Raw genomic sequence first — 22,873 nt, 5'->3', positions numbered from 1 at the left:
TAATACATAGTTTTTCTAACTGGAATATTCATGATAAAAATGAAAAATACTATGATCTCTCTTTCCCATCATGCGAGATAGTAATTTCTTTATCTGATGAAGTTTGGGAACTGATCCTGAGCACATGGAATTAAATAAGATGGCTTTTTCCTACTTTCAAAAATAGAAAGAGAAGTAGGTGTTTAAGCCTCAGAAGCAACATTCACAGGTGAGTTTACTTTGTTCAAACATCTTGAAAGTAGAATTAATAGGTAGTTAGGCCTGTCGTTTCCCTCTTCTCCCCGAACTCTTACAAGGAAAAGATAACTTCTTTGGGATTGTTTTATGAGCCCACACACAGCACTGTATGCTATATTTTACTCGTATTGTCCTTGACTCTGGTCGATCTGCCATGTCTCATGATGATCAGGAATGAATGGATGAATGAAAGAGATTTATGACAGCTCATATTTCAACAGTTAAAAGGAGAATTTTCATTCACCTCTTGAGGAAAAGTCTACACTGTACAATCTGAAATGCATCACAGTGTGATGAAATGGCTGTGAAAGAATTCAGAATAAATGCAGAACCTGGTTTTCATTATTTGAGCATGAACTGTTTTTAAGAACTTTACTGAAATGTAGACAGATTTTTTTTCTCTCTGAGATAGTTTCTGAGCACTTTGAAAAGAAATATTATGAGCTTTTATCTCTCTGCCTGTCTTATATATATCTTTAAATCTATCCAAAACCAGATAAACCAGAGTATAAAAATACTAAGAACTGTTGCAAACACAGGGAAAGGTATGTTAGATATAAGTTATATTGCACCAAAATATACCATATCCAGCTATTGAATGAAAAGGGTCTGGAAATGAAAGTATAGAAGTACTTCAACTGAGTATAGAGAACACATCATCTTGAAAAATTGTTTAGTATAACGAAAATTCACTAAAACTATTAGGTAAGATTTTAATAAAAGGCAAAAGGGTTACTGCAGTCACAGAAAAATATGATACATTGCAAATCCTACACAGGAAACACTGAAAGTTAAAAGCCAACTCCTTCAAACCTGAGTGCTTAATGTTTCACTTTTAAATTTATACTTATGAGTGGATCCTAATATTCAAAAGAATTTAATCCCTACACAGATATGTTTCAATGAGGGTAACAAAAGGTGGCATTTAAAAAAAAAAAATATATAGTTATGTAATTATATAGAAAATACTAACCTTTAAAATAACGAGTCATAGATTCATCCAGGCTAATGTTAGGCACTTTGGCTTACTTAAGAACTCACCTCTAGTAAAATCAGCCTTTGGCAATACCTCTCTTGCTCTCCATTGATCACAGAAATTGCTATAAATGGTTTGATTATTAGTTTAGATATCTTTGATAGGTGTCATAATTTATTTGATATGGACCCAGCCTAAGGGTTTAAAAAGATTTAGCTAGAGTGTGTTTTGATTGTACTAACCCCTCATGAAGAATTTTAAAACTACATACACTTCTAAGATAAATATTTTCTCCAGTTAGCCTATACGTTTCATTAAAGGAAGAATTTGAACATTTTTTGAGATCTCACTCCTTTATTTTTGTTGTAGAATCATAAGTATTTTGCTTTAATTAATGCCCTTTGGTTTTATATTTTGGTAAAAAGATATGTCTCAATGGGTCAACAGAAAGGTACTGTTACCTTTTTCAAAGCTTTCCAAGTAAAGCTCCCGTTCTATGATCAGTTATAAGACACAAAAGAAGGTGGTACTTGAAATTCATATATAATTTACACTACATGAGGTGAAAAGAAAATTCCTGCGTGCAGTTTACCTGCAAATAAAATCTTGATTCATGAGAAAGAACAGAAAAATAATAAACCATGTTACTTTTGAAAAGATTAAGAAAAGTCCTAGTAGTAATCTTAGAATCATAGAGTCATAGAATACAATGTTTTTGGGTTGGAAGGGACCTTTAAAGATTATTACTCCAACTGCTCTGCCGTCGTCAGAGACATCACTTGCAAGGTATGAATGAGCCCATTCCTCAAGGCCTTCCTGGATGGCATCCCTTCCCTCAAGAGTATGAATTGCACCACTCAGCTTGATGTCATCTACAAACTTGCTGAGGGTGCACTCAATGCCACTCTCTATGTCATTGCTAAAGATATTAAACAGTATTGGTCCTAGTATGGAACCTTGAGGGACACCGCTTATTACCAGTTTCCACTTGGAGATTGAGCTATTAACTGTAACTCTTTGGACATGGCTATCCAGCCAATTCCTTATCCATCTAACAGCCCATCTGTCAAACCCACACATCACCAATTTATTGGCAAGATATTATGGGTGATTGTATCGAAGGCTTTACAGAAGTCCAGGCAGGTGGCAACAGTAGCTCTTCCCTTGCTCACTGATGCCATCATAGAAGGCCACTGGGTTGCTCAGGCACCATCTGCCCTTCACAAAATCATGGTGACTGTCTCTAATCACCTCCATATCTTCCATATGTTTCAACGTAACTTCCAGGAGGATGTGCTTCATGATATTAGCAGGCACAGAAACAAAGCTGATTGGTCAGTAGTTCTCAGGGTCCTCATTTTTACTCTTTTTAAAAATGGGTGCAATGTTTCCCTTTTCCAATCACTGGGGACTTTGCCTGACTGCTGTGACTTTTGAAATATGATGGAGAGTGGTTTGGCAACTAAATCAGCCAATTCCCTCAGGACCCTGGGATGTATCCATTCGGATCCCAGAGACTTCTGTACATTCATATTCCTCAGGTTGTCTTGAACTGGATCTTCTCCTATGATGGAGGTACTTTTTTCCCTTTTTCCCCCAGTCTCTGCCTTGAGATTCAGGAACTTGAGACAGGAATCTGGAACCAACTGATATTAGTGTCAGTGTGTCCTTCTCATTCAAGTGCTTTAACATAGGTGTCAGCGACATTTTAGGTGTCCTAGAACATGGTATCTGGTCTCCAGTTTTCTCTCCATAGGATATGATGCTCTCGTAAGTCCTGTGTCAGATTTGCCATCACTATACAGACTTCTCAGTCATCCTAAGGTATCTTAAATGGTGCTAGGCACATACATTAGGGTCCTAATTTACTTGCTTTGTTCCACACTTCTCACATTAATATGGACAAGATTTCTTCCCTGTACGTCATTATTCAGTTGCCAAAATAGGAAGATTTAACTGGGCTTCTGGTGAACACACCCCTTCTCTCCACTAACCAGAATATTCATAACTGTATCGACTCCAATTCAAAACGTAAGCTCTGGATATTATATTAATATAATTCAACACTGGGACTTAATTAAGAGCAGAATCTGTTGGTCAAAGATTTGCCCACCTTCACTGCATTACTTGAACTGAATATATGGAATTTTAGAATGTGCAATGAATACAAGACTATAGTATTAACACGGTCAAGCAAACAGTATTAACTTTGATTAGGCCTCATTTACGCTGATTTTTCCATTAATGTAAAATACCGTAAATAGGAATAAATCAACTCTACTATTAGAGTCTCACACTCCTTGATTTATATGCCAATTTACAGAACTATACATCAAAGTAAAATCAGATTATCATATTTTATACGTAGGCGGGTGTGTGATATACTAAAGGCATGTAAACAACATTCTAATGTAAAGATCATGAGGAAGAAAGTGGTTATGGAAGAAGTTAAATCCTGTTCTGTGTGTCTGGCAATTTAAAAAGTATTCTTTTTTTTTTGAACTTAAATACAATACCATGTACTTATCTTTCTCCATTCTATTATTAACCTTATTATTGCTTTTTAATTCAAATTCTGCATTTATTTGAGTTTTCTATTTTGCGGCACCAAGATACAGAGGTGTAGACTGCTTTGCAGTTAGCCTTGCCTATATCTACGGTCTGAAAGTTCAGAAACAGCTCAAACTTTCAGTACAGAACAAAGATTCCTCAGGTTTTACACTAACACGTTATTATCACAATGCCTGTTGAACTGACAAGGCAAAAGTCTTCCTTCATATTTTTGAAGACTTATCTACATGTTGCAATTGATTTTCCACGTGACTATTTCAAAATACTGTGAATCTGCTAAAAATATCACACTTGATTTAAAAAGCTGCGCTAGGGTCTACCCAGTCATTTACAAATAACTTGTTACACAAATTATATGACAGAATTCAAGCTTGAAACTTTACTTTGATAGATATGAAGAAATGAGAGAAAAGTTAATGAACTGAAACTGTTCTACCATTCTGTAGGGCAATTCAATGAAAATTTTAATAACACAGTGAACCTGATAAGCAAGATACTGTGATGATGAACATAATAGTCATGCACAATGTCTGGTTTGAAGTATATTAACATGAAAAATAATTAAAACTTGCTTACAAAACTATGTTTATATGCATAATTTGCAAGGAATCAGAGTCAATTAGGAATGAAAACTTGAGCTGTTTTTGTTTGTCACACATCAGCTGCCTAATGTAGTGAAAAATCCAGCATGAAATTCCTCATTCTGCTTCACCATCCTCAGACTTCTCTTCAAATGAAAATTCTAGTTCAACGCAGACTTGTGTGGAGTTGATTTTTTTTTTCCAAACCATTTTTTACTAATTACGTATGGTGGTTATGTTGTACAGCCTTGTTCATGAGAGACAGAAGGCAGCTGACAACATTTATTTTATTTAAAACTATCGCTGATGTTTCTGAAGCTAAATAACTTAGGACAACTCATTCTCATTTTAAGTCTATTTCTTACAATCTTTTAAATCTGACTGTAGGTAACAGGCCATATAGTTAATTACTATAAATCCAAAGATACTTCTAATCACTTCAACTCAGAAATAGATTTTACAATTTGTTTCTGATCCAGGCAAGGGAACTTTTTTACTAGTTTTGACTCCTCTTAACAATTTGTGCTTAAGCCTACCAAGATATCCATTAATCCTTCTTATAATTTCAACATTATTTTCAGGAGGAACATTCAAATTTCTTCACCATGAACTTTTGTGTAATAATAGGCAATTTTGTGCAATAAATACCACATGAATGCATGAAAGAAGGAAAAGAATACTTTCATTATCAGCCATCAGCATGATGTCTTTGTAATTGACATGACATTTTGGCATATACGAGCTCTTCCTGAAACAGGAAACTACTTCCATGTATTTTCACATTTTCATTTGTGTTTTTAAAGTCTATGAAATATTCAGAGCTAAAACATTCATATTCCTTCCCCTTACCCCCACCCCAGGATATAATCCAGAGCCAAGATGTCTGTGCTCAATAGGGTCCTTTCCTCATGGAGTCAGACTCCTTGAAGTGAGGAAGGGTCCCTTTGGTGTTCGAGAGCTCAGACATATTGTGAGGCCAGTGTTATCCAGATTTGCTGGCTGCTGGGGCAAGGAAGAAGAGGGAGACACCAGACATCTGAATCCTTGCCTCTTCATTCAGGAAGATCAACGAAACTAGACCATTTTACAGCAAAGGAATATCTGGTCCAAGTAAAAAACTCAAAGTGTGGAATTAACTTGAGGAAATGCAGCTGTTTATGGTTGTAGATATATATTTAGACTACATGCCCTAGATTTCTGTCAGAGTCAATGGAAATAAATAAAACTTTTAAAAAATGCTTTATCTCTTTCTAAATATGGATACGGCTTATTTAGAGATTAAGACTTCCAAACATAGGTGTCCAAATGTGAACTTGGTATCTAAGTTCCAGATACAGTCAACGAAAAAATTTGTCTTGTCTGAGGCATAAATGACTGGTACCATTTGCAATGCCTTCAGATATCTCAGACATACAGGACACTCATGGAGCTCACAGGTATGACACAGGATCTGTGAAAGAAAGAAAATCTTCTAGTGCAGCAGTTAGAGGCCAGGTAGGATACCCCGGGAAACCCAGAATAACACTACATTTTAAAGCTGAGTTCCATGTTAAAGGTCTGCTAAAACCGAGCTGAAACACTTTCTATTATCTGTTGACTCTTACCAACTAGATCTTCGATTACTGTAGTAAGAGCTTAGAGACACTGAGTTAACACCCATATGACAGTATTTAGTCACCTAAATTTGGTGTCTTAGTCTACGGTTGAACTGTTCTTGGCATCTCAAAATGTCACATGAACCTTAAAAGTTCCCATTTCTCCTCATTCACTGTACAGAAAGCAAAAGGTGACTTAGTCAGCAGGAGTCCTCTGTGCTGCAGGTGTGAGGATTTCAGCACAATGGGTACACTGAAACTCAGCTTCAGAGCTTAATGATGAAAAAATCTTAATAGCCACACCTATTAATCTGATGCACAGAGGTATATTTTCAGGATGTTTAGATCTTTTGTCAGAATCAGTTCATCAGAGAGAGAGAAGGGAAAAAAAAAAAAAACAAACTTGTATCTGGTTTCTTGGCCTCTGCCCTAATACTGTCAATTTGGCTTGTCAATTAGTGTCAATTGTGGTTATATTGATCTGTGTGCCTTATGGATTCTACTTAGAATTAGACTCATTCTACAAACTCAGATACTACAGCAAAGTCCATAGCTTCTAACTTTCAGTCACTACTTAATCAAATATTAAGGCTACTTTTCTAAGAAGGAGTTGGGCTTAGATATTTTCATCTTTCTCCTTTATTTACTGTTTGTTTGGTTTTTTTATTGGGATGGTGTTAGTAAAACGAGCAAAATTTTACCCTGTTTATTGAAGGCATAATTAATTATGTAAATTATTATTTACTTATTTCAGAATTAAGCATACTATGATATTATGAAAGTAAGTTAGCTGATATTTTTTGTCTTTTTCGAATCCCATTTGTATTGCACTAAATTGAAGATGTTCTCCTGAAGCCAACAGAAGGACATTCTTGGAGGGAAGACAAAAAAAAAAAAAATCACAAAAAGCCTCATTCTTATTGTCGCTGTTGTTGTTATTTTACTGGAATATTATCCTACTTTCCAATATGAAGTAATGTAACATTAAATATTAATACAGTGTAAAAACTTTGCAAGCAAATGTATATCTGTCTGTGTCCTAACGTTACAACAAACATCATTAAAGATAATCAATTGCATATATCATCTCTAATAGCTTGGTTTTCTTTTAATAAATCGTGATTTGATGGGGAAAAAATATTTGAAGAATACTCTTTGGCTGTCTTCTTATGTGAGTGTATTCTTATTTTTAATTGAAAGTTCCATCATGAGGATGTTACTCATAAGTGTGAGATTCATCACGCTTAACTTTAGCAATATAAAAGTTAAACAGCTTAGCTGTGATTTAGCTCCCCCAACCTTAGAAGCCACAATTCAGTTACAGTCAGTCTAAATTCATGCTCTCACAATACAGCTGTTACATTTCAGCCAGGGAACACTTAAGATGCCTTAACATAATCATCCATAACACTTAAGGTGTGCTGAAGTATCTTGCCTGGACTCCAGCTGCCGGTCCAGAAAAGAAAACATGTTAAGCCTGTGCAGGTATCTGAGGTACTTTAGGATGATTGATATGTTCTTGTCTGCTTGTCCAGTCAGGCAGCATCAGTCAAAGCCAAAGGCAGCGACATCAAAGGTGGTTACAGATATCCAATAGGATTTCTGAGAAGGAATTGCATCATCAAACCCTAATGACAGGAAGTGGGGGAAAAAAACACAACAACAAAAAACCTGTAACTTTTAAGTCCATTAGTGAATCTTTAGGACAAATGCTGAGCCCGCAGGAGATACACTGTGCCTATTCACACTTCTAAATGAGGAAGAAGTAGAATTAAATCTTAGGCTTAAAGTCCAGGTACAAATTAACTCATGTTCACATTGCCAAGGGCTAGTCCCCTCTGTAGCAATTTTGTCTTGGACAGAGCTAGTGGAGAACTCCAAAAAAAGAGCTAGGTTATGATATAACAGTCATTCAGTAGGGATTCTCCATTATGGATTATCTATTATGGATTGTAGCTCTGGTGCTTGAGTTCACTCAGGTTTTGGTTTCATTAATTTAGCAGGATAGAGCATCCTGTTCCAGCCAAAGAGTTATGGGCCACTTAGTCCAATGCAAAAGGACCTATGTCACACAGTTGTATTTTCTAAATTTTCTCTTTCTTCCACTACTGTTTGGTGGTTTGGGCCTGCACAAGAGACTAAGGCTGATGCCTCACCAACCCAGACAGAGCAGGGATTTGCAACTGACTTTCTTCTCTCTACAGGGATAACTGTTTTTTAATTTAGTAAACCCCAAAATTTGGAGAAAAAGTGTTATTTCAGTGAAAACTACAGAAACTTATCTGTGGATGGGATTTAGTCTAAAAAAAATATGTGTTCTGATGAAACATGTATGTCGATAATTTCCATTTGCTTTCTGTATCATGCTAGATACCATTAAGGCTCCATTAATATCAGTATTATAAACCCTTCTAGAGAATATTCTTAAATTTAGGATTCTTCACTGAATGTCTTTATCATAAGATTGTTGCCTCATAATCAGAAATTCATTGCTTTCAAACAACCAACTGCACTGATAAAATCCATGTAAATAAACCATATTGCAACATTATCTGACCAGTACTCTGTTAATGATGTAACACTAGTAGCCAGAACTGATCTTTTAAAATGCGTAATCTATTTTTAAACCTTATTAGCAACATTTTTTCTTCACTTTTATTTCATTCCTAATTTCATCCATGTAACGTAATGGACATGCTCAGGTACAATACAAAATGAGGCTAAGAATCCTTACATTTATTATTCAGACTGGAACTTATGAATGCTATGAATTTGTTCAAAGCACAAATGGCCCTAATTTAATATATATGTCTGCAACTGAGCTAATAAGTTTGGGCAGACAGTAATTTATGAATCTGTAAGAAGAACCACTTCCTCCTCAGCTTAATTTCAATATTGCCTTATTATAAGGCCCAAATCAACACTCTAATCATTATCCTAAATATACCTTCTCATTTATTTAGTTCCAGACGACTATTGTCTTACAGTAAAATTTTAGTTAGTTAAGATCATCTTTCATTAATAGCAGCATAGTCACAGAAAGACCTTTCTAAAACATAAGTGCCTCCTGATCCCATGGGCACCTTTAGCCAGTGCCAGTTATGTCTTTCACTCTGCCGTTCAGACCTGCAGTTCTTCTGTAGTAATTTCAGCAAATTTGCAGGGTCTAGCACTTGTACTTACTACATTCCTCTTGTTCATTCTTATACTGTCATATTTTGTCTGTGCATCATGTTCTTACATTCAACATCTAAATTAAAGCACAAAAAAGACAAAGAGGAAAAAAAAAAAAAAGAGAGAGGAGAAAAAAATAGGTTTGAGTGGTTTTGTCCCTAAAGGATATATGCATCTTAACTTAGTATAGGAAGTAGGAAAATAGAAAATGCTTAAACATGAAAGATATCATTATTATTTTTACTGCTATTAATATTATCATTCTCTGCCACAAATAACATCATAGGGAAGAACACAATTTCTGATAGGGATCTAAGATTATTCCAACAATAAAAATAATTGTTTCTATTTCAGTGGTTTAGAGGTATCCATCGACCTAGCTTTCTGAAGAACGCTTCCAGAAAAGGATCATCTTCTCATTCATACACTTATTTTTCAACTATCATGATCTTCACCACATACCATAGAATAAGTACTATGTTTATGTTTTGAGTAGATCCTGTTTACCAATGTTTTCTTACCAAGTTATCCAGAATACAGAAAATTCAACAACGAAGACACCTGATAAAATAATCTTTATAACCACAGTAACCAATTTTGAAATATTTACTTCCTGAAGTGTAACAGTGGAAAAAAACTTCCACTGTTCTTATACTTTCATTCTCTCCATTCGTACCCAATCTGAGTTCTGACACTTCTCTCTAAAAGTCCATATTGCTTGTGAAGTGCCCAGTACACAATACTGCCAACTTTATTGTGCCATATTTATCCTGGGCAACTTGATACATCCACTTACAGTATGACTAATAGTCTCTGGGGTCTAACCATATATTCTACATCCTGCACTTAAATCTTTCTTCCATCTGTCTTCCCTTTAAGATATCTCATGTGAATAGGTTGATACTGTGTGTACATAATTAAATTATATTTTTCCCTTTTCAATCCTCCTGTGAAAAACCACTTACAGTTTGGCACTCTCTTTTCATAAACCATATTTTTTCTGAAACACTTTCCACTGTATTTTCTCATCCATTGCTAGCATTTATCTCTCATTGTGATCATCTTAATGACTTCAATAACAACTACAACCCTGGAGTATTGTATTCCTCATTCATATTTCAAGCTTGACCCAAGAACCAGTTATTTACTATTATGGTAGCAGCAATAACTGTCAGGATTTTTTGTTGTTGTTGTTACATTTTTGTTTTCTGAGCCTTCTGTTACTTTACGATGTTTCTATTATAGTTATTATGTACTATAGCAATTTCTAAATCCATCAGCTGAAATAGCAGTCACATCCAAAAGCGACCATTAGGATGCAATCCCCAAGTCAAAGAGCTAGCAATTTGAAAAGACAAAAATAAAATCCAAGTTAGGAAAACAAACGGAAAAAGTGTCTGGGATATATCTGACCTAACTGATATCCTCTAAAAATTAACAGTCATCCTTTAAATATTGTCATGCCTTGGCTAACCATCTCTGACATAATTTATTTTATAATAATTTCAATGGTTTGATTTAGTTCCCATGTGCATTTAATTATCTGCAGTGCAAGTGTATATTACTGAGCTACATTTAGGATTCAACTCCTCTCCCTATTCATAGACATTCAGTGCCATCTGTGGCAACTTAAAGTACCTTGCCTGGGCATCAGCTGACCATATGTCCTACAAGCCTTCAGTCTTTTCTGTCAGCACCATGCAGACAGCTCAGATACCAAGGTAATTCAAATTACTTATCTGGATCAAGTGAACCAAGCCACCAACCTCTCAGTGTAGATCCAGAGTTCAATTCAGTTGTTCCCACTTGAGTGTCTACTCCTATTTCAGATGCCCTAATGTATCCCACCTAGGCTCCAGCTGCCACTCCAGAAATATGTGAGACCATCCTAGTCCTTATTTCTTATCTACCAGTCTCATGCACACATCTCAGATACTCCATAGCATCTCTTGGGGCACTACTGGCTTGTGCTAGGGCAGCTCATTCAAGGCTTCAAGCTAGGTGAGACAAATACCACCTACACTCTAGGTTACATAGCAATCAAAAAAATGAGTTGCATTCTCTAATCTACGAGTCTATACTGCTTCTTAATTTCTTCCTAGCTGTTCTGCATTACGTTTTCCATTAGTTTCCAAAGTTTTCATTATGGCTTCCCAGCCCATCTTAACTGTTTAAATTCTCGTTTAAAGGAAGAAGAATCATTATCTTCCCATTCTTTTATTTTCCTCAAGTTACATTTTAATGCACCTTGTTTGCTGAACTTCCTACTTCCAAGAGAGTTGCAGCTGATTCAGGAATGATGAAGTAACACAAACCAAGCATGACAATCATGCTTAGACATGCTTTGAGACCAAACCTTGAGAGATCTGTCTGAGCAGTCATTATATCAATAAAAGCCATTAATAGCTAAGAGAATTTGTCCCACTGGCTTAGTTGGAAACTATCTGAGGGGGATCAATCTTGCTATGCAATGGAAAGGGAGAAGAATGGAGAAAGAGTTCTGATAGCACTGATATTTCTGTGGGGCAAATGCTAGAGCACTTTGTGTCACTGAAACCACTAAAACAATGGCATTTAAAGCAGTCATTCACTTACAGTCAGCTCAGGGTCTTCTACAATGGGCAGTTTCTGTCCGTTCTTTCCTGTGCTATGAATTTTCAGTCTTAGACTTCAAGTGCTTGGGGCAGGAGACTGCTATTTCTTTCAGGGGAATTTCTGCTGACTTTGTTCCTCTCTCACATAACTGAAGAATGTATTTAAGAATTATACAGAGAAATCGATTCAGAAATTTTAGATGGTAAATGAAACCATTCAGCTCAACAATATGTCAATTACCAGATAATTAGTCTTGGAGAAGTAGTACTGATGGATCTCATTTCTATTTCTCCATCTATAAGATAGTATCATAAAAGTTTCTGAAACTCTCAAACAGTTATGTTGAATGCCATCTTCTGTTACAAGTCAACCCATTAAGGTGCCCTTGCTAAATGTAATCACAGTGAATGTAATGTAATATAACACAATACTTGCAACATTTTTTAGATCACGTTTTTTCCAGTGCTAATATTCCTCTGCCTGGGAAAAGCTGAGGACAACTAAAAAGATTCTTGTGATTTCGATTGATCATATCCATCCTCCTAATACAGTTTAAACAGATTATATATTATACACTTTAAACAGATTATACAAATATCTGGGGGATACGAGGGCAACCGTAGTTTACCAACACAAAGCATTAATTCTTCACTTTCTGACTTGTTCCCACATACCAAAAAAAGGTACTTGTGCAGCAGCCAGCTCAGAAGTCTTTTCCATTGCCTGGAAATTTCTGTATCATAAATCACAAAGAATTCCCACAAATTTTAACTACACAAATACATGGAATAAGATTCAGCCAGAGATATTATCCTACTTCAAGTATATACCTATAGAAACTTTTCTAAATACAAAAGAATTCACCTGCTGGAATCCATACTAACCTAAGAACGCTCGCTTTGGGTCACACGTAAATAACAATGTAGCCAAATCCGCTCTGACTGATCCGAATAGTATAAAGAACTACACTAAACTCTCGAACAAAATCCTGCTTTGTTTGTTTTGCAACTGAACAAGCCACTAGCAAAAAGACAAAGAGAAAGAGGTTACCCATTTACTAAAGCTTTACCAAGAGCTACTTGTCTTTGGGAGATTTTCATATTCGGGAGACCTACGAAACTTCTCATACGTAATGTAAGCTAGAGATTATTCTGTTGGGAAGGAGGAGTGTTTTGCAGCAGCACTAACTTTCACCCTAATGAGTTTTGCCACCAGCTTAAAAAAGTGTGAAACGCTCGCCTTTTGTAGTTAATGGCTGTTTTACTCGAGTAAAGACTAAAACACAAAGCCTTTTCTTCTCCATCAGATAAAATCTGACTTCTCTCTTGCTAAAAAAAAAAAGTTTACATCACCTTAGTTTGCAAGTAGATCCGAAACAGTGTATTTTCAATGCAACTGCACGAAAGTTATAAAATAACATGGCACAATCAGTAAATTTAGTAAAGCAATATAATAACGCATTCCTTTGCAGTTCTAACAGTATACTTCTGCTCAAAATGACACATATCACCTATGGGTATTAATTTAAAACTTTATCAGGTTGCTCCCAGAGTTCCATTCATCCTTCTGCAATGGCATGCAAGAGGCTACCATACATACAGGGATATATTTCTATGGCAACAGTTAAAATTCTAGGCTATTCTTAGTTGAAGTACTTGCAGGAAAAAATAAATAAATAAATAAAACTTTTTTATTTAAAACCTAGCTAAACAAGATATCTGTTCCTTTCCTGCCTGTTCTTTCTGAAACAACAGAAATCTCTTTACTGTAATGATTAAGAAGCAATAAGAAGTAACTTAATATGATATATGTTATGCCTGAAGTTACAAAATTCTTCTTAAGTTAGCAGAAAAAAATGCACATTTGACACAACATGGATATTATATAGGCTTGCAATGCTAAAAGTATTATCGAGACAGTTAGGCTTAATCAAAATGAATAAAACTTTTTTTTGTTATTGTTAGTAATGTCATACACCTAAACATATTCAACATATTTGCAGCTCATTCTCCTCCAATACATCCTCAATCATCTTTTTTCTTTCTCTTATTTTTCTCTTTGATTGACTGTTTTGTTTTGATAAAAATAACCTCGAAAGTGCTAAACATGGAAGTAAGACAAACATCATAATTCATAGCCTGGTAATTATTATATCAGAGAGTTAGATGATCTATGTGTCTTAAGAGTGAGTGTCTGCAAGATGGAAGAAAGAATCATGTGAATGTTAAAATCAGAAAGTGACATAGAAAGAGAAAGGGTCATTTTGTTCTTTCCCGTCAACCTCAACCTAGAAACAGGGTGACAAAAGCCTATCTTCAACATTTCAATTGAACTGACATTGCTGTTTAAGTGTGTCAAATAACTAGCACTTTAAGGAAAGTTACAAGTTTATGCTACTTCTCAATTATGACAAATCAAAATGACATATATTTAGCAATATATTCTCTGGAATGCATGCACGTCTGATCTCAGTCGGTGATTAGACATCTTTAATTTAATATATCTTTTATCTTAACTTCCATAACAGTGCTTGTAAGGTAACCATGATTTTTTAGCATGGGATGTATGTTTAATCCTCTCAGTTCTTCGATTTTTATCACCACAGTATCTTGGAGAAGGCAGCAAAACTCGGGTAGTCATCTAGGGGTGCACTGGCTTATTCTTAAATGTGTGAGTTTTTTGTGTTGTTGTTTTTTTTTTTTTTTTTTTAACTATGCCTAAACTAAAGTTAATGGCCCCCTGAGGACAGAAATACTGGCTCACATGTAAATGCATTTTCTTTTTCTTCTCAATCTGGTAGATTGCACAGCGCACAATGGCAAACTAGTGCCTCTACTGCCATCACTTTGTCTTACACAGAATGTCCTGGCAGAACAATCAGTCTGAAAAAGAAGCCGGGGGGAATAAAGAAGGGCCCTCGAAATAGGGAGCAGGACATCCCGTTTTCAGAGCTACGCAATACTTCAAGGTATTTTCTAGGAGACTGCAGACCTTTCCACAGCGATAGAGGATTCTGGATTCTGGAGGAATGATCTATTCCCCACGTTTAATACTTCATGAACACCAGAGAACAGGCTTCTGCCTCGTTTTCAAGAGTGTATCTATTGCAATGTGGTGGATGTATGTCTGTTTTCTCCTCGCATATCCCAACGGTGGGCATTTTCTACAAAGCAAACCGAATCAGTATTTGAAGTTTAGCAAGTCCCTTACGGTGTTTTACTCTTTAAAAGGATTCTCTGCCTGGAGAAAGCCAGAAGCAACGTGACTGAAATTCTCCATATCTCCACTGGGACTTGAGCTGTGAGTTACAAGCGATCTGCAGGGGCTTTCGCCTTTACAGACAGGTTTTACCGAGTTTAGGGGTACTTTCCCCTTACAGGAACGGGATCAATCGCGGGCTGCCTGAAGTCCAGCTGCAGCACTGTGCCGTAGTGTTTTGGCTTTGGTTTGGGTTTTTTTTTTTTCGGCATTGAATATCAAAGGGTGCAGCTACCCAGAGCAGGGATGGGAAAGTCCCTTCGCTAATTAGTTTTCCCAGTTGCAGCAGCAGCTGCTGGAGCCCAGCCGCCCGCAGCAGCCCCGCCTCGCCGGCAGTCCGGCGAGCTGCCTGCGGGCCTGAAGTGCTGACCGGTGAAATCCGGCTCCGGCTTAATGAGACCGAGCTAGGCAGAGTCAATTAAATCAAATTCCCACTAACATCCCTAATATATCTGCAGTGTGTGCAGCAGAGGCGGCGGCAGCAGCAGCAGCGAGAGATTCACAGTATTAATAAAGGGATTCACTGCCGCATTATTAAAAAAAAAAGGGGGGGGGGCAGGCGAGGCAGAAGGGAGGAGGCAGGAAACTTCTGTGTGTTATTTACATTGGGGAAGGGGTGAGGGAAGGGTGTTTGTCCCTCTGCGTGTGAATGAATGAGAGAGAGGAAGGGAGGGAAGGGGGGGGGGGGGGGGGAGAGAGAGAGAGAGAGAAACACACACAGCACTGAAAGGAGGCTCTGTCCCCTAAACCCAAATAACCCACTTGCAAGAACTGATGCTGGAAAAATGGTAAGGACCCGGAGTTGAAAACATTTTCACTTTAATACTGAAAAAATATGCCATTATAAAATCCTCGAATAGAATTAGTAAGTTTCACTTGCTTCCTCAGTTCTGTTTTCCTCAAGTTATAGTAAGATTTACAACAGCACAGAATTTTCTACCATTAAACTTTGCAGCCTAAGCACTAGAGTGACATTAATTGGTCATGCTTAACTGCCTTGGATTTTTTTTTGTATGTTTACACTGTTACCATAATAGAAATCAAGGGTACTAATTTTTACATTCAGATGGAAAGGCAATACTGAATATGTATATTGAAAAAGAGAGAGAAAACAAAACCAAAGCCTCTTTCCTTCCCCCCCCCCGAAAAACGAAACACAACCCACCACCAACAAAGCAAATCTCTCCCAGCAAAGTAATTCCCCACCTAAAAAAATAATAATTAAAAAAAATCCAATGAGAATATTCATGCAACTATGTCTTAAATAAAACCTTTACAATTTTTTCCACGGTAAAAGTACGATCTCTACTGCCTATTGATCACACAAAAATGGCGAAATGGCACTTTTTATTATTATACTGTATTTCGTATATAGAAGGTTTGATACGAAGGGACTTATCAGGTAAGAGGGACGATGGTGTGAACTAGACGCTGCTTCCAGTCGGGGGCTGGAGCGTCCCTGGGGTGCGTTGTATCCATGCGAGCCATGCAGCACTTTTTTTTTTATTTATTTATTTTGTCCATTTATCTGTTTGTTTCGGAGTCGGAGTCATTTATTTACATTACATTCATGCCTTCGTGCAACTTTCCACTCCTGCTTTGCTGTCAGGAGGAGGCCGCCACCAGCCTTTCCTCTCCGCCCCCCTCCTCTTCCCGGCCTCTCGGAGACGGGTCGGTCCACGAGGGAAGAGGGCCAAAAAAAAAAAGAGCAAAGCAAGCCCCGACACAATAGAACAAAAGCCCAACAAAACCAGGAGCCGTGTTTGGCCCTGCCGGAGCCGCAGGAAGCGGGCCCTCGCCGGTCCGTTGCAGAGCTGGCAGCGCAGGGGCGGAGGATGCGCCCACCGCGCCGGGCTCCCCCCGCCGCGCACCGGGCCTCGGTGGTCGCGATGGGGGCGGTGAGGGGGGCGTGTGTGTGTCTGTGTCGTTTCTCACACAAGGCAGCCGAGGCGCGGAGCCGGCCCCGGCCCGGCGTTGGCCGCCCCGCCGGCCGGAGCGCGAAGGGCCTGTGCCGGGGGGCGGCCGCCCCCGCCCCGCCCGCCGCCTCAGTCCGACAGGGAGTGGGAGCCGCAGTCGTAAACCCTGTGGGCCCCGTCGGCGCTGTAGGGCCCGTTGTGCCAGTAGGACGAGTCGCAGACCGTCTGCAGGGAGTTGATTTCGGACGCGGAGGAGTTGGCGTCCCTCCTCTTGGACCGCTTTCTGTTCCTCAGGATGAACACCAGCATGCCAACCACCGTGAAGGCGGAGGTCACAAAAACCAGCAGGAGCCCTGGCACCAGCACCGAAATAGAGACCCGGCTGGTCTCCAAGTAGGAGTTGGAGTGAGTACCTGTCTCTGTCAACCCGGTGCTGTTTTTGTTAGTGGAAGTTAATGTGGGCGAGATTTTTAACTGAGGGCAAATCACGTCGTTGGAGAGAGACTCGAAATCCTCCTTGAAGAAATCTTCAGGGGACTCGCACCTCAGGTCGCTCATAATCACCTTGGGGCGCAGCATCTCCGCCCACTGTTTGAAAGGCACGATAGGGCAAGTACAGTCCCACGGGTTGCCGTGCAGGTCGATCTGGGTGATGGAGGTGAGCTGGTCCAGCACCCCCGCCACCGGGAGGTACATGAAATAATTGTTGTGTATGCTCAGCTTGGAAAGCGAGACCCCGGCGAACACGTCTACTGGGAGAGACCTCAGCAGGTTGTTGTTGAGGATGAGGACCCTCAGTTTGGGCATCGCATTGAAGGTGCCGGGCATGATCAGCTGGATGCCATTAAACTCCACGTTCAGATACTCCAGGTTTTGCAGCCCAGCGAATTTCTCCCGGGACAGGGTGTCTAGGTAGTTGCTATCCATGTAGAGCCATCGGAGATCAAAGAGGTTCTTGAAGGTGTTGTTCTCGACGGTGGCGATGTTGTTGTTGCCAAGATCAAGTAAATTAAGTTTCCGGTAATCCAGAAAGTGGGATTTCCTGATGGTGTGTATTTTGTTGTCTCTCAGAAACAGCTCCAGCACGTTGGAGGGCTTGGGCTTCAAATCCACCAAGCTGCTCACGTTCCTGTCGTTGCAATTAACCTTTAAACCCGAGCCGGGGATCTGGTCGCAGCTGCAGATCTGCGGGCAGGAGGCGGTGGCCGGTAGCTTGCTCTTCGCGCTGACTGTCGACACGGCAGCCGTGGGTCTGGTCTTGATTTGCCAGTTGACGGGAATCTTTGTACCTCCGTTTGGAGCGGATCCTGGCGTGGCGGGGTCTTCTTTGCCATGTATTTTAAAGGGGGTTGGAATGGGACCAGGATCGCAGGTTTCTTCTTCGGCAGGGGGAGCAGCGAGGCTAGAATCCACTCTGTTCTTTTTGCACAGCTCTTGCTCTGTGGTCTCATTTAAATCTTTGCCCTGCAACCTAGTGGGAGCCTCACAAATCACTCTGCCGATCAAAGCGTTTTTGGGTATGTTTTCCAGCCATTCCTTCAACGACAGCAGATCGCAAGTGCAGTCCCAGGGGTTATCCTCTAGCAGGATTTCAGCAATGCCTGGGATCTGCTCCAGGACCTCCTCGTAAGGCAAGGTTTTAAGACGGTTTCCCCGGAGGTCGAGATGAGTGATCGGCACATACTGAAACACGTTGGGGGGCAAGGTGCTGATGAGATTGTCATTTAAAATTAGCACCTCTAGCTTGTTTAAGTCCCTAAACGCTCCCGGGTCAATATCCCGCAATAGATTAAAATCTGCCTGGAGGTATTCCAAATCGTCCAGCCCCAGGAAAGTCTGCTTCCTGAACGATTTGATCTTGTTGTTGTTTATATGCAAGCGTTTCACCAGCTGCAGCCCGAGAAAAGCCCCAGGAACAATCTCATGCAAACCGTTGTTTTCCATGTGCAAACTGACTGCATTGTAAAAGTTAGCAAACTCATTAGGGAAAAGTCGAGTCAGGGAATTTCCATGCAGGAATAAATGGTAAAACTGGGAAGTTGGGGCGGTGAAATGTTGCAGGCTGGTAAATCCCTTTTTCTCACAGTCTACGTGCAAATCCCCTTCTATCTCGTTGCAGGCACAGATCTTCTCTTTGCAAACGTCCCCTGTAACGTTTCCAGCAGCAAAACAAAGAGACGTCTCCAGCAACAGAATCCAAAGCAGCATTTTTAAACCGAGCAATTCATTCCCGATCTCATCACAAAGTAACAGCAACCATCCTCCTCACACGGAAAGCAATTCCAGTTCTTTCAATACATGAAATGTCCGAACCACCACCAAAGAGGGGGGGTTAAAAAAAATGTGGGGAGGGGGAGCAGGGAGGGTCGGCGGAGGGGGGGGACGCTTTCTTTTCTCCTCTCTCCCTCTCTCCCCCCCCCACGTACAACTGCAACAGCCCAGATTCCAGTCAATAATTATATCCACAAACTATCCAGGCACGTACTGCGAGGCACGCAAGGAGGAGGGGGGGCGGGGGGGGGGGGGTAAAAAAAAAAGTAGAAGGGGAAAAAAAAAAAATTCCCCTCCTCGATCCCCCTCCCTGACGGCTCCCGGGCAGCTAAGTGGAGGTCTGCCGGCCGGGCTGGCTCACCGGCGCGGGAACGGTGCTGCTAGCCACCGGCCGCCGCTGCATGTCAGGGAGGCGCAGGCGGAGAGCGCGGCGGTGGCCGCGGGGGCTGCCGCTGCGCGCGGCTCCGCGCCGGACTGACCTTGCCGCGCGGCCGCGCCGCTCGCCCGCCGGGCGCTGTCCAGCGCCCCGGTGCTGAAAGCGCGCCCCAGCCTCAGGCGCTGGGCGCCGCACCGCCGGCGCTGCGCGGAGCCTGCCCCCGCCGCGGTGCGCGCCTGCCCATGCCCGCCGGCAGCCGGGGCCGGGGCCGGGGCCGGGGCCGGGGCCGGAGTCAGAGCCGGGGCCGGAGCCGGAGCCGGAGCCGGAGCCTGCCGCGGGGCCGCCCGCCGGCCCGCCTGCCCGCGCCGCGCCGCGCCGCGCCTCGCCTCGCCTCGCCCTGGCGTCCGCGCTGCCTCCCCTGCTCGCCCGCTGGCTCGCTCGCTCTTCTTTCCTTTTTCTTCCGCTGCTGCCGAGTCGCACGCTCGCACACACTCACATGCACGCGGAGGGAGAGTTGCTAAGAGGCTCTGCTCGTTTCAACCTGGTGCACTCTGAAAGATCTGACACCCTCTGCTGAGCTGCAGTGGCAAAAATCCATCTGCTGAGGGAATGCTGGAGAAAAAAAAAAAAATCAATCCACGTACAGGGCAAGCGTTAAAAACGTCGGCATTAAAAGCTGTCGATCTATTTAGATGCTTTCTCCTAAGTGGATTATTTAATTTATTTCTTTTCTTTTAAGATGGAAAGTTTAGCATTCCCCTCCTTCCGGCCAGTTCCCTATTGCCCCCATTCACGCACACTCACACCTGCACAAGCAGGCGAGGAAGGTGCGTTTGCTTCATTGTATTTCCCGATGGCTTGAACAGAATTAGTGTCAGGGTGTCAAGCGAATAGCAATTTCAGGTAATTATTCTGCACGCCATTTTTATCGTTGCTTTAAACGCGTTTCTTCCTCCCCTGCAGTCTGTAGTGTTTCGTGCTGGATTTGTTCTCTTGCAGGCGTTCTCTTTGCGATATTGAACGGTGGATTATTGCACCATATATATATTTTATAATGTAAATGATCACAGGGAAGAAGGGGGGTAGGGAGGAGGCGATTGCTGCGCTGTTAGCAATTCACGCCACCTGTTCCCACAGAGTAGAGTGTCTCCCTTAAGGAGGGGAAGAGAGGGCTGAAACTGGCAGTTGTGCATCTTGACATTCTTATCTATATATAAAAATCGAGAGATGCACGTAGGTACATGCATGGATATTTCCCTGGGGATACTCCTAATAGCCTCTCGGTGGAAATACAACGCCTGTTTCCCTCGACCCCCTCCCCTTCTCCCCGCTCCAACTCCCCCCCCCCCCATACGTCCTTTCCAGCTCCCACCCTTCTGACAAAAGAGATTACACAGCGGAAAAATCGATGCCTGGCCTTAAAGAAAGGAGCCAAGCATATAAAAGTTTCTGCATCATTTGGACGGATTTCAGATGCCTACGAGCGAAGAACCAGTTGCACATCTGGTGGTGCAAGTGGAAACCCGCGTTTCCCCCTGCCTTGTCAAATCGCGCCGAGGAGGATGGAGGAGGAGGAGGAGGAGGAGGGGGCGGGGAGTGGAGGAGGAGGGGGAGGAGAAGGAGAAGGAGGAGGAGGAGGAGGAGGAGGAGGAGGATGGGGGGTGCGGGAGAGGCAGGCCGGCCGCCGGGTGCCTCCTGCAGCCCCGGGCTGTACCTCTGCCGTCCGGCGCCGCTGGTGAACTTTGCGGCATACTGGTAGGGGAGGGAGGATGTAACCGCGGGGGTGGGCCGGAGGAGGGTTATTTATAGAGAAAGCCAGGGAGCCATATGGAGCCTGCACCCCCTGGTCCCGGCGGCATGCTAATTTGGTCAAAGCTTTTCCCTGGCTGCCGCTTGCAAGTAAATTGGACATCCTGCCGACGATGATCTTATCAAATTAATGTAATTAGACCGCAGACAAGTTACAACAGTTGCCGTGGCCATTTCAGGTCCCCAGGATGAAGATTTGGCCTTTCGGTTCGTTACGGTGGGCTGGGACTACGGAGGCGGGGGGGGGGGGGGGGGCGAGGGGGGGGGAGCGGGGAGATGGAGGAAACGGGACAGAAGCAGGAAACGAAACAGACAAAAAGAGAGAAATCCTGGCCCTGAAAGAGCCTGCCCAATAAATTACAAACGGGCCAGAAGAGATAAAATGCCACTGAGACAGAAAGCACCACAAGAAATATATTAGTGGTTTCATTAGGAAAAAAGAAGAGGGAAAGGAAACTTGGCGCCACTTTGAGGCGCATTAATTCATTTCTCCTGACGGTTTCTTTGACTTTGTCTCTCGGTGATGTTGCGGGGAGGGGTGGGGAGTGGTGGAGCGGGCGGTGCTAAGCTGGCTGGAAACCTCCGTGGATCAAAAATTGCAGCCTCGAAGTTGCAAGAGGAGCCAGAGGCCGGGAAGCTCCCAGGAAACCCTGTGGAAGGAGGCGGGAGGGTCAGGGGAAGGGGTAAGGGTCAGGGAGAGGGTCGGGGTAGGAGACCTGCTCACCGGGGGTCAGCAGCAGCGACTAGATCTCCATGAGTAAAGGCTCGGGGGAGGAAAGGCTGGAAACATGGAGCCTGGTGAACCCTCACTGGGATGTGGGGCAGGAGGACTAAACAGCTTGTTCTCCTCTCGCCTTAGAATAAAGCTTCCGAGCATCTTTACCTTCGTGTTATTAAAATTGCTCAGGCACCGTAAAAACAATCAAAATGCAACCAGAAGACCTGAACATTAACAAGATATTAAATAAATAAATATGAACCAAATAAGAGGAAGGAGACAATGACCTGTTGTCAAAGCATGAAGGACAAATTACCTGCTTTTTGCAAGGGATCTGCTGAGAGGTGGGAATTAGTGGAAGCCATCTGGGGCCCTAGAATTTCAGTGGAAAAAAAAAAAAGATAAAAAATCTGCCAGAAGATGTAAGAGTGTTTATGGATGCCATGTAACTTTTAAAAGAGTATTTAGTATTGTGATTTCATCTGTATACTTTAGAACTATATCGAGAGATTTATGTCTCATATAATTGATATATGTATTGAGAGAGCATCTGCCATGCGAATGTTAGCATCTAGAAGACAAGTCGGAGGGAAAGAAAAGAGAAATCTCCCATTTTTAGATTTAGTATCTGAAGTTTTGGTACTGTAACTGAAGTTACACAGGAAAGGTGTATGAGGGCCAGGAAATTAATCTATCATTACTTGGTGCCATAATCCTAAATGTCTAGATTTCCTCATCTTGAATTAAGTTTGGAAACATGTATCTTAGGAGAAGAGGCCTGCCTCTAAGTGTTTTA

At 41.5% G+C, this 22,873-nt stretch overlaps 1 protein-coding gene across 1 annotated transcript; it reads right to left on the bottom strand.

Annotated features, from left to right (window-relative positions):
* Positions 1 to 17,032: 17,032 nt before the first annotated feature.
* SLITRK1 (SLIT and NTRK like family member 1) lies at positions 17,033 to 19,111 on the bottom strand. Its single transcript, XM_009988976.2, has one exon. It carries the CDS (start codon positions 19,109 to 19,111, stop codon positions 17,033 to 17,035), a length of 2,079 nt encoding a protein of 692 aa, XP_009987278.2.
* Positions 19,112 to 22,873: the final 3,762 nt, after the last annotated feature.

This window comes from Tauraco erythrolophus, chromosome 1 (assembly GCF_009769465.1).
Source record: "Tauraco erythrolophus isolate bTauEry1 chromosome 1, bTauEry1.pri, whole genome shotgun sequence".
NCBI classification, from domain to species: domain Eukaryota; kingdom Metazoa; phylum Chordata; class Aves; order Musophagiformes; family Musophagidae; genus Tauraco; species Tauraco erythrolophus.
This window is presented reverse-complemented; position numbering and strand designations above follow the sequence as displayed.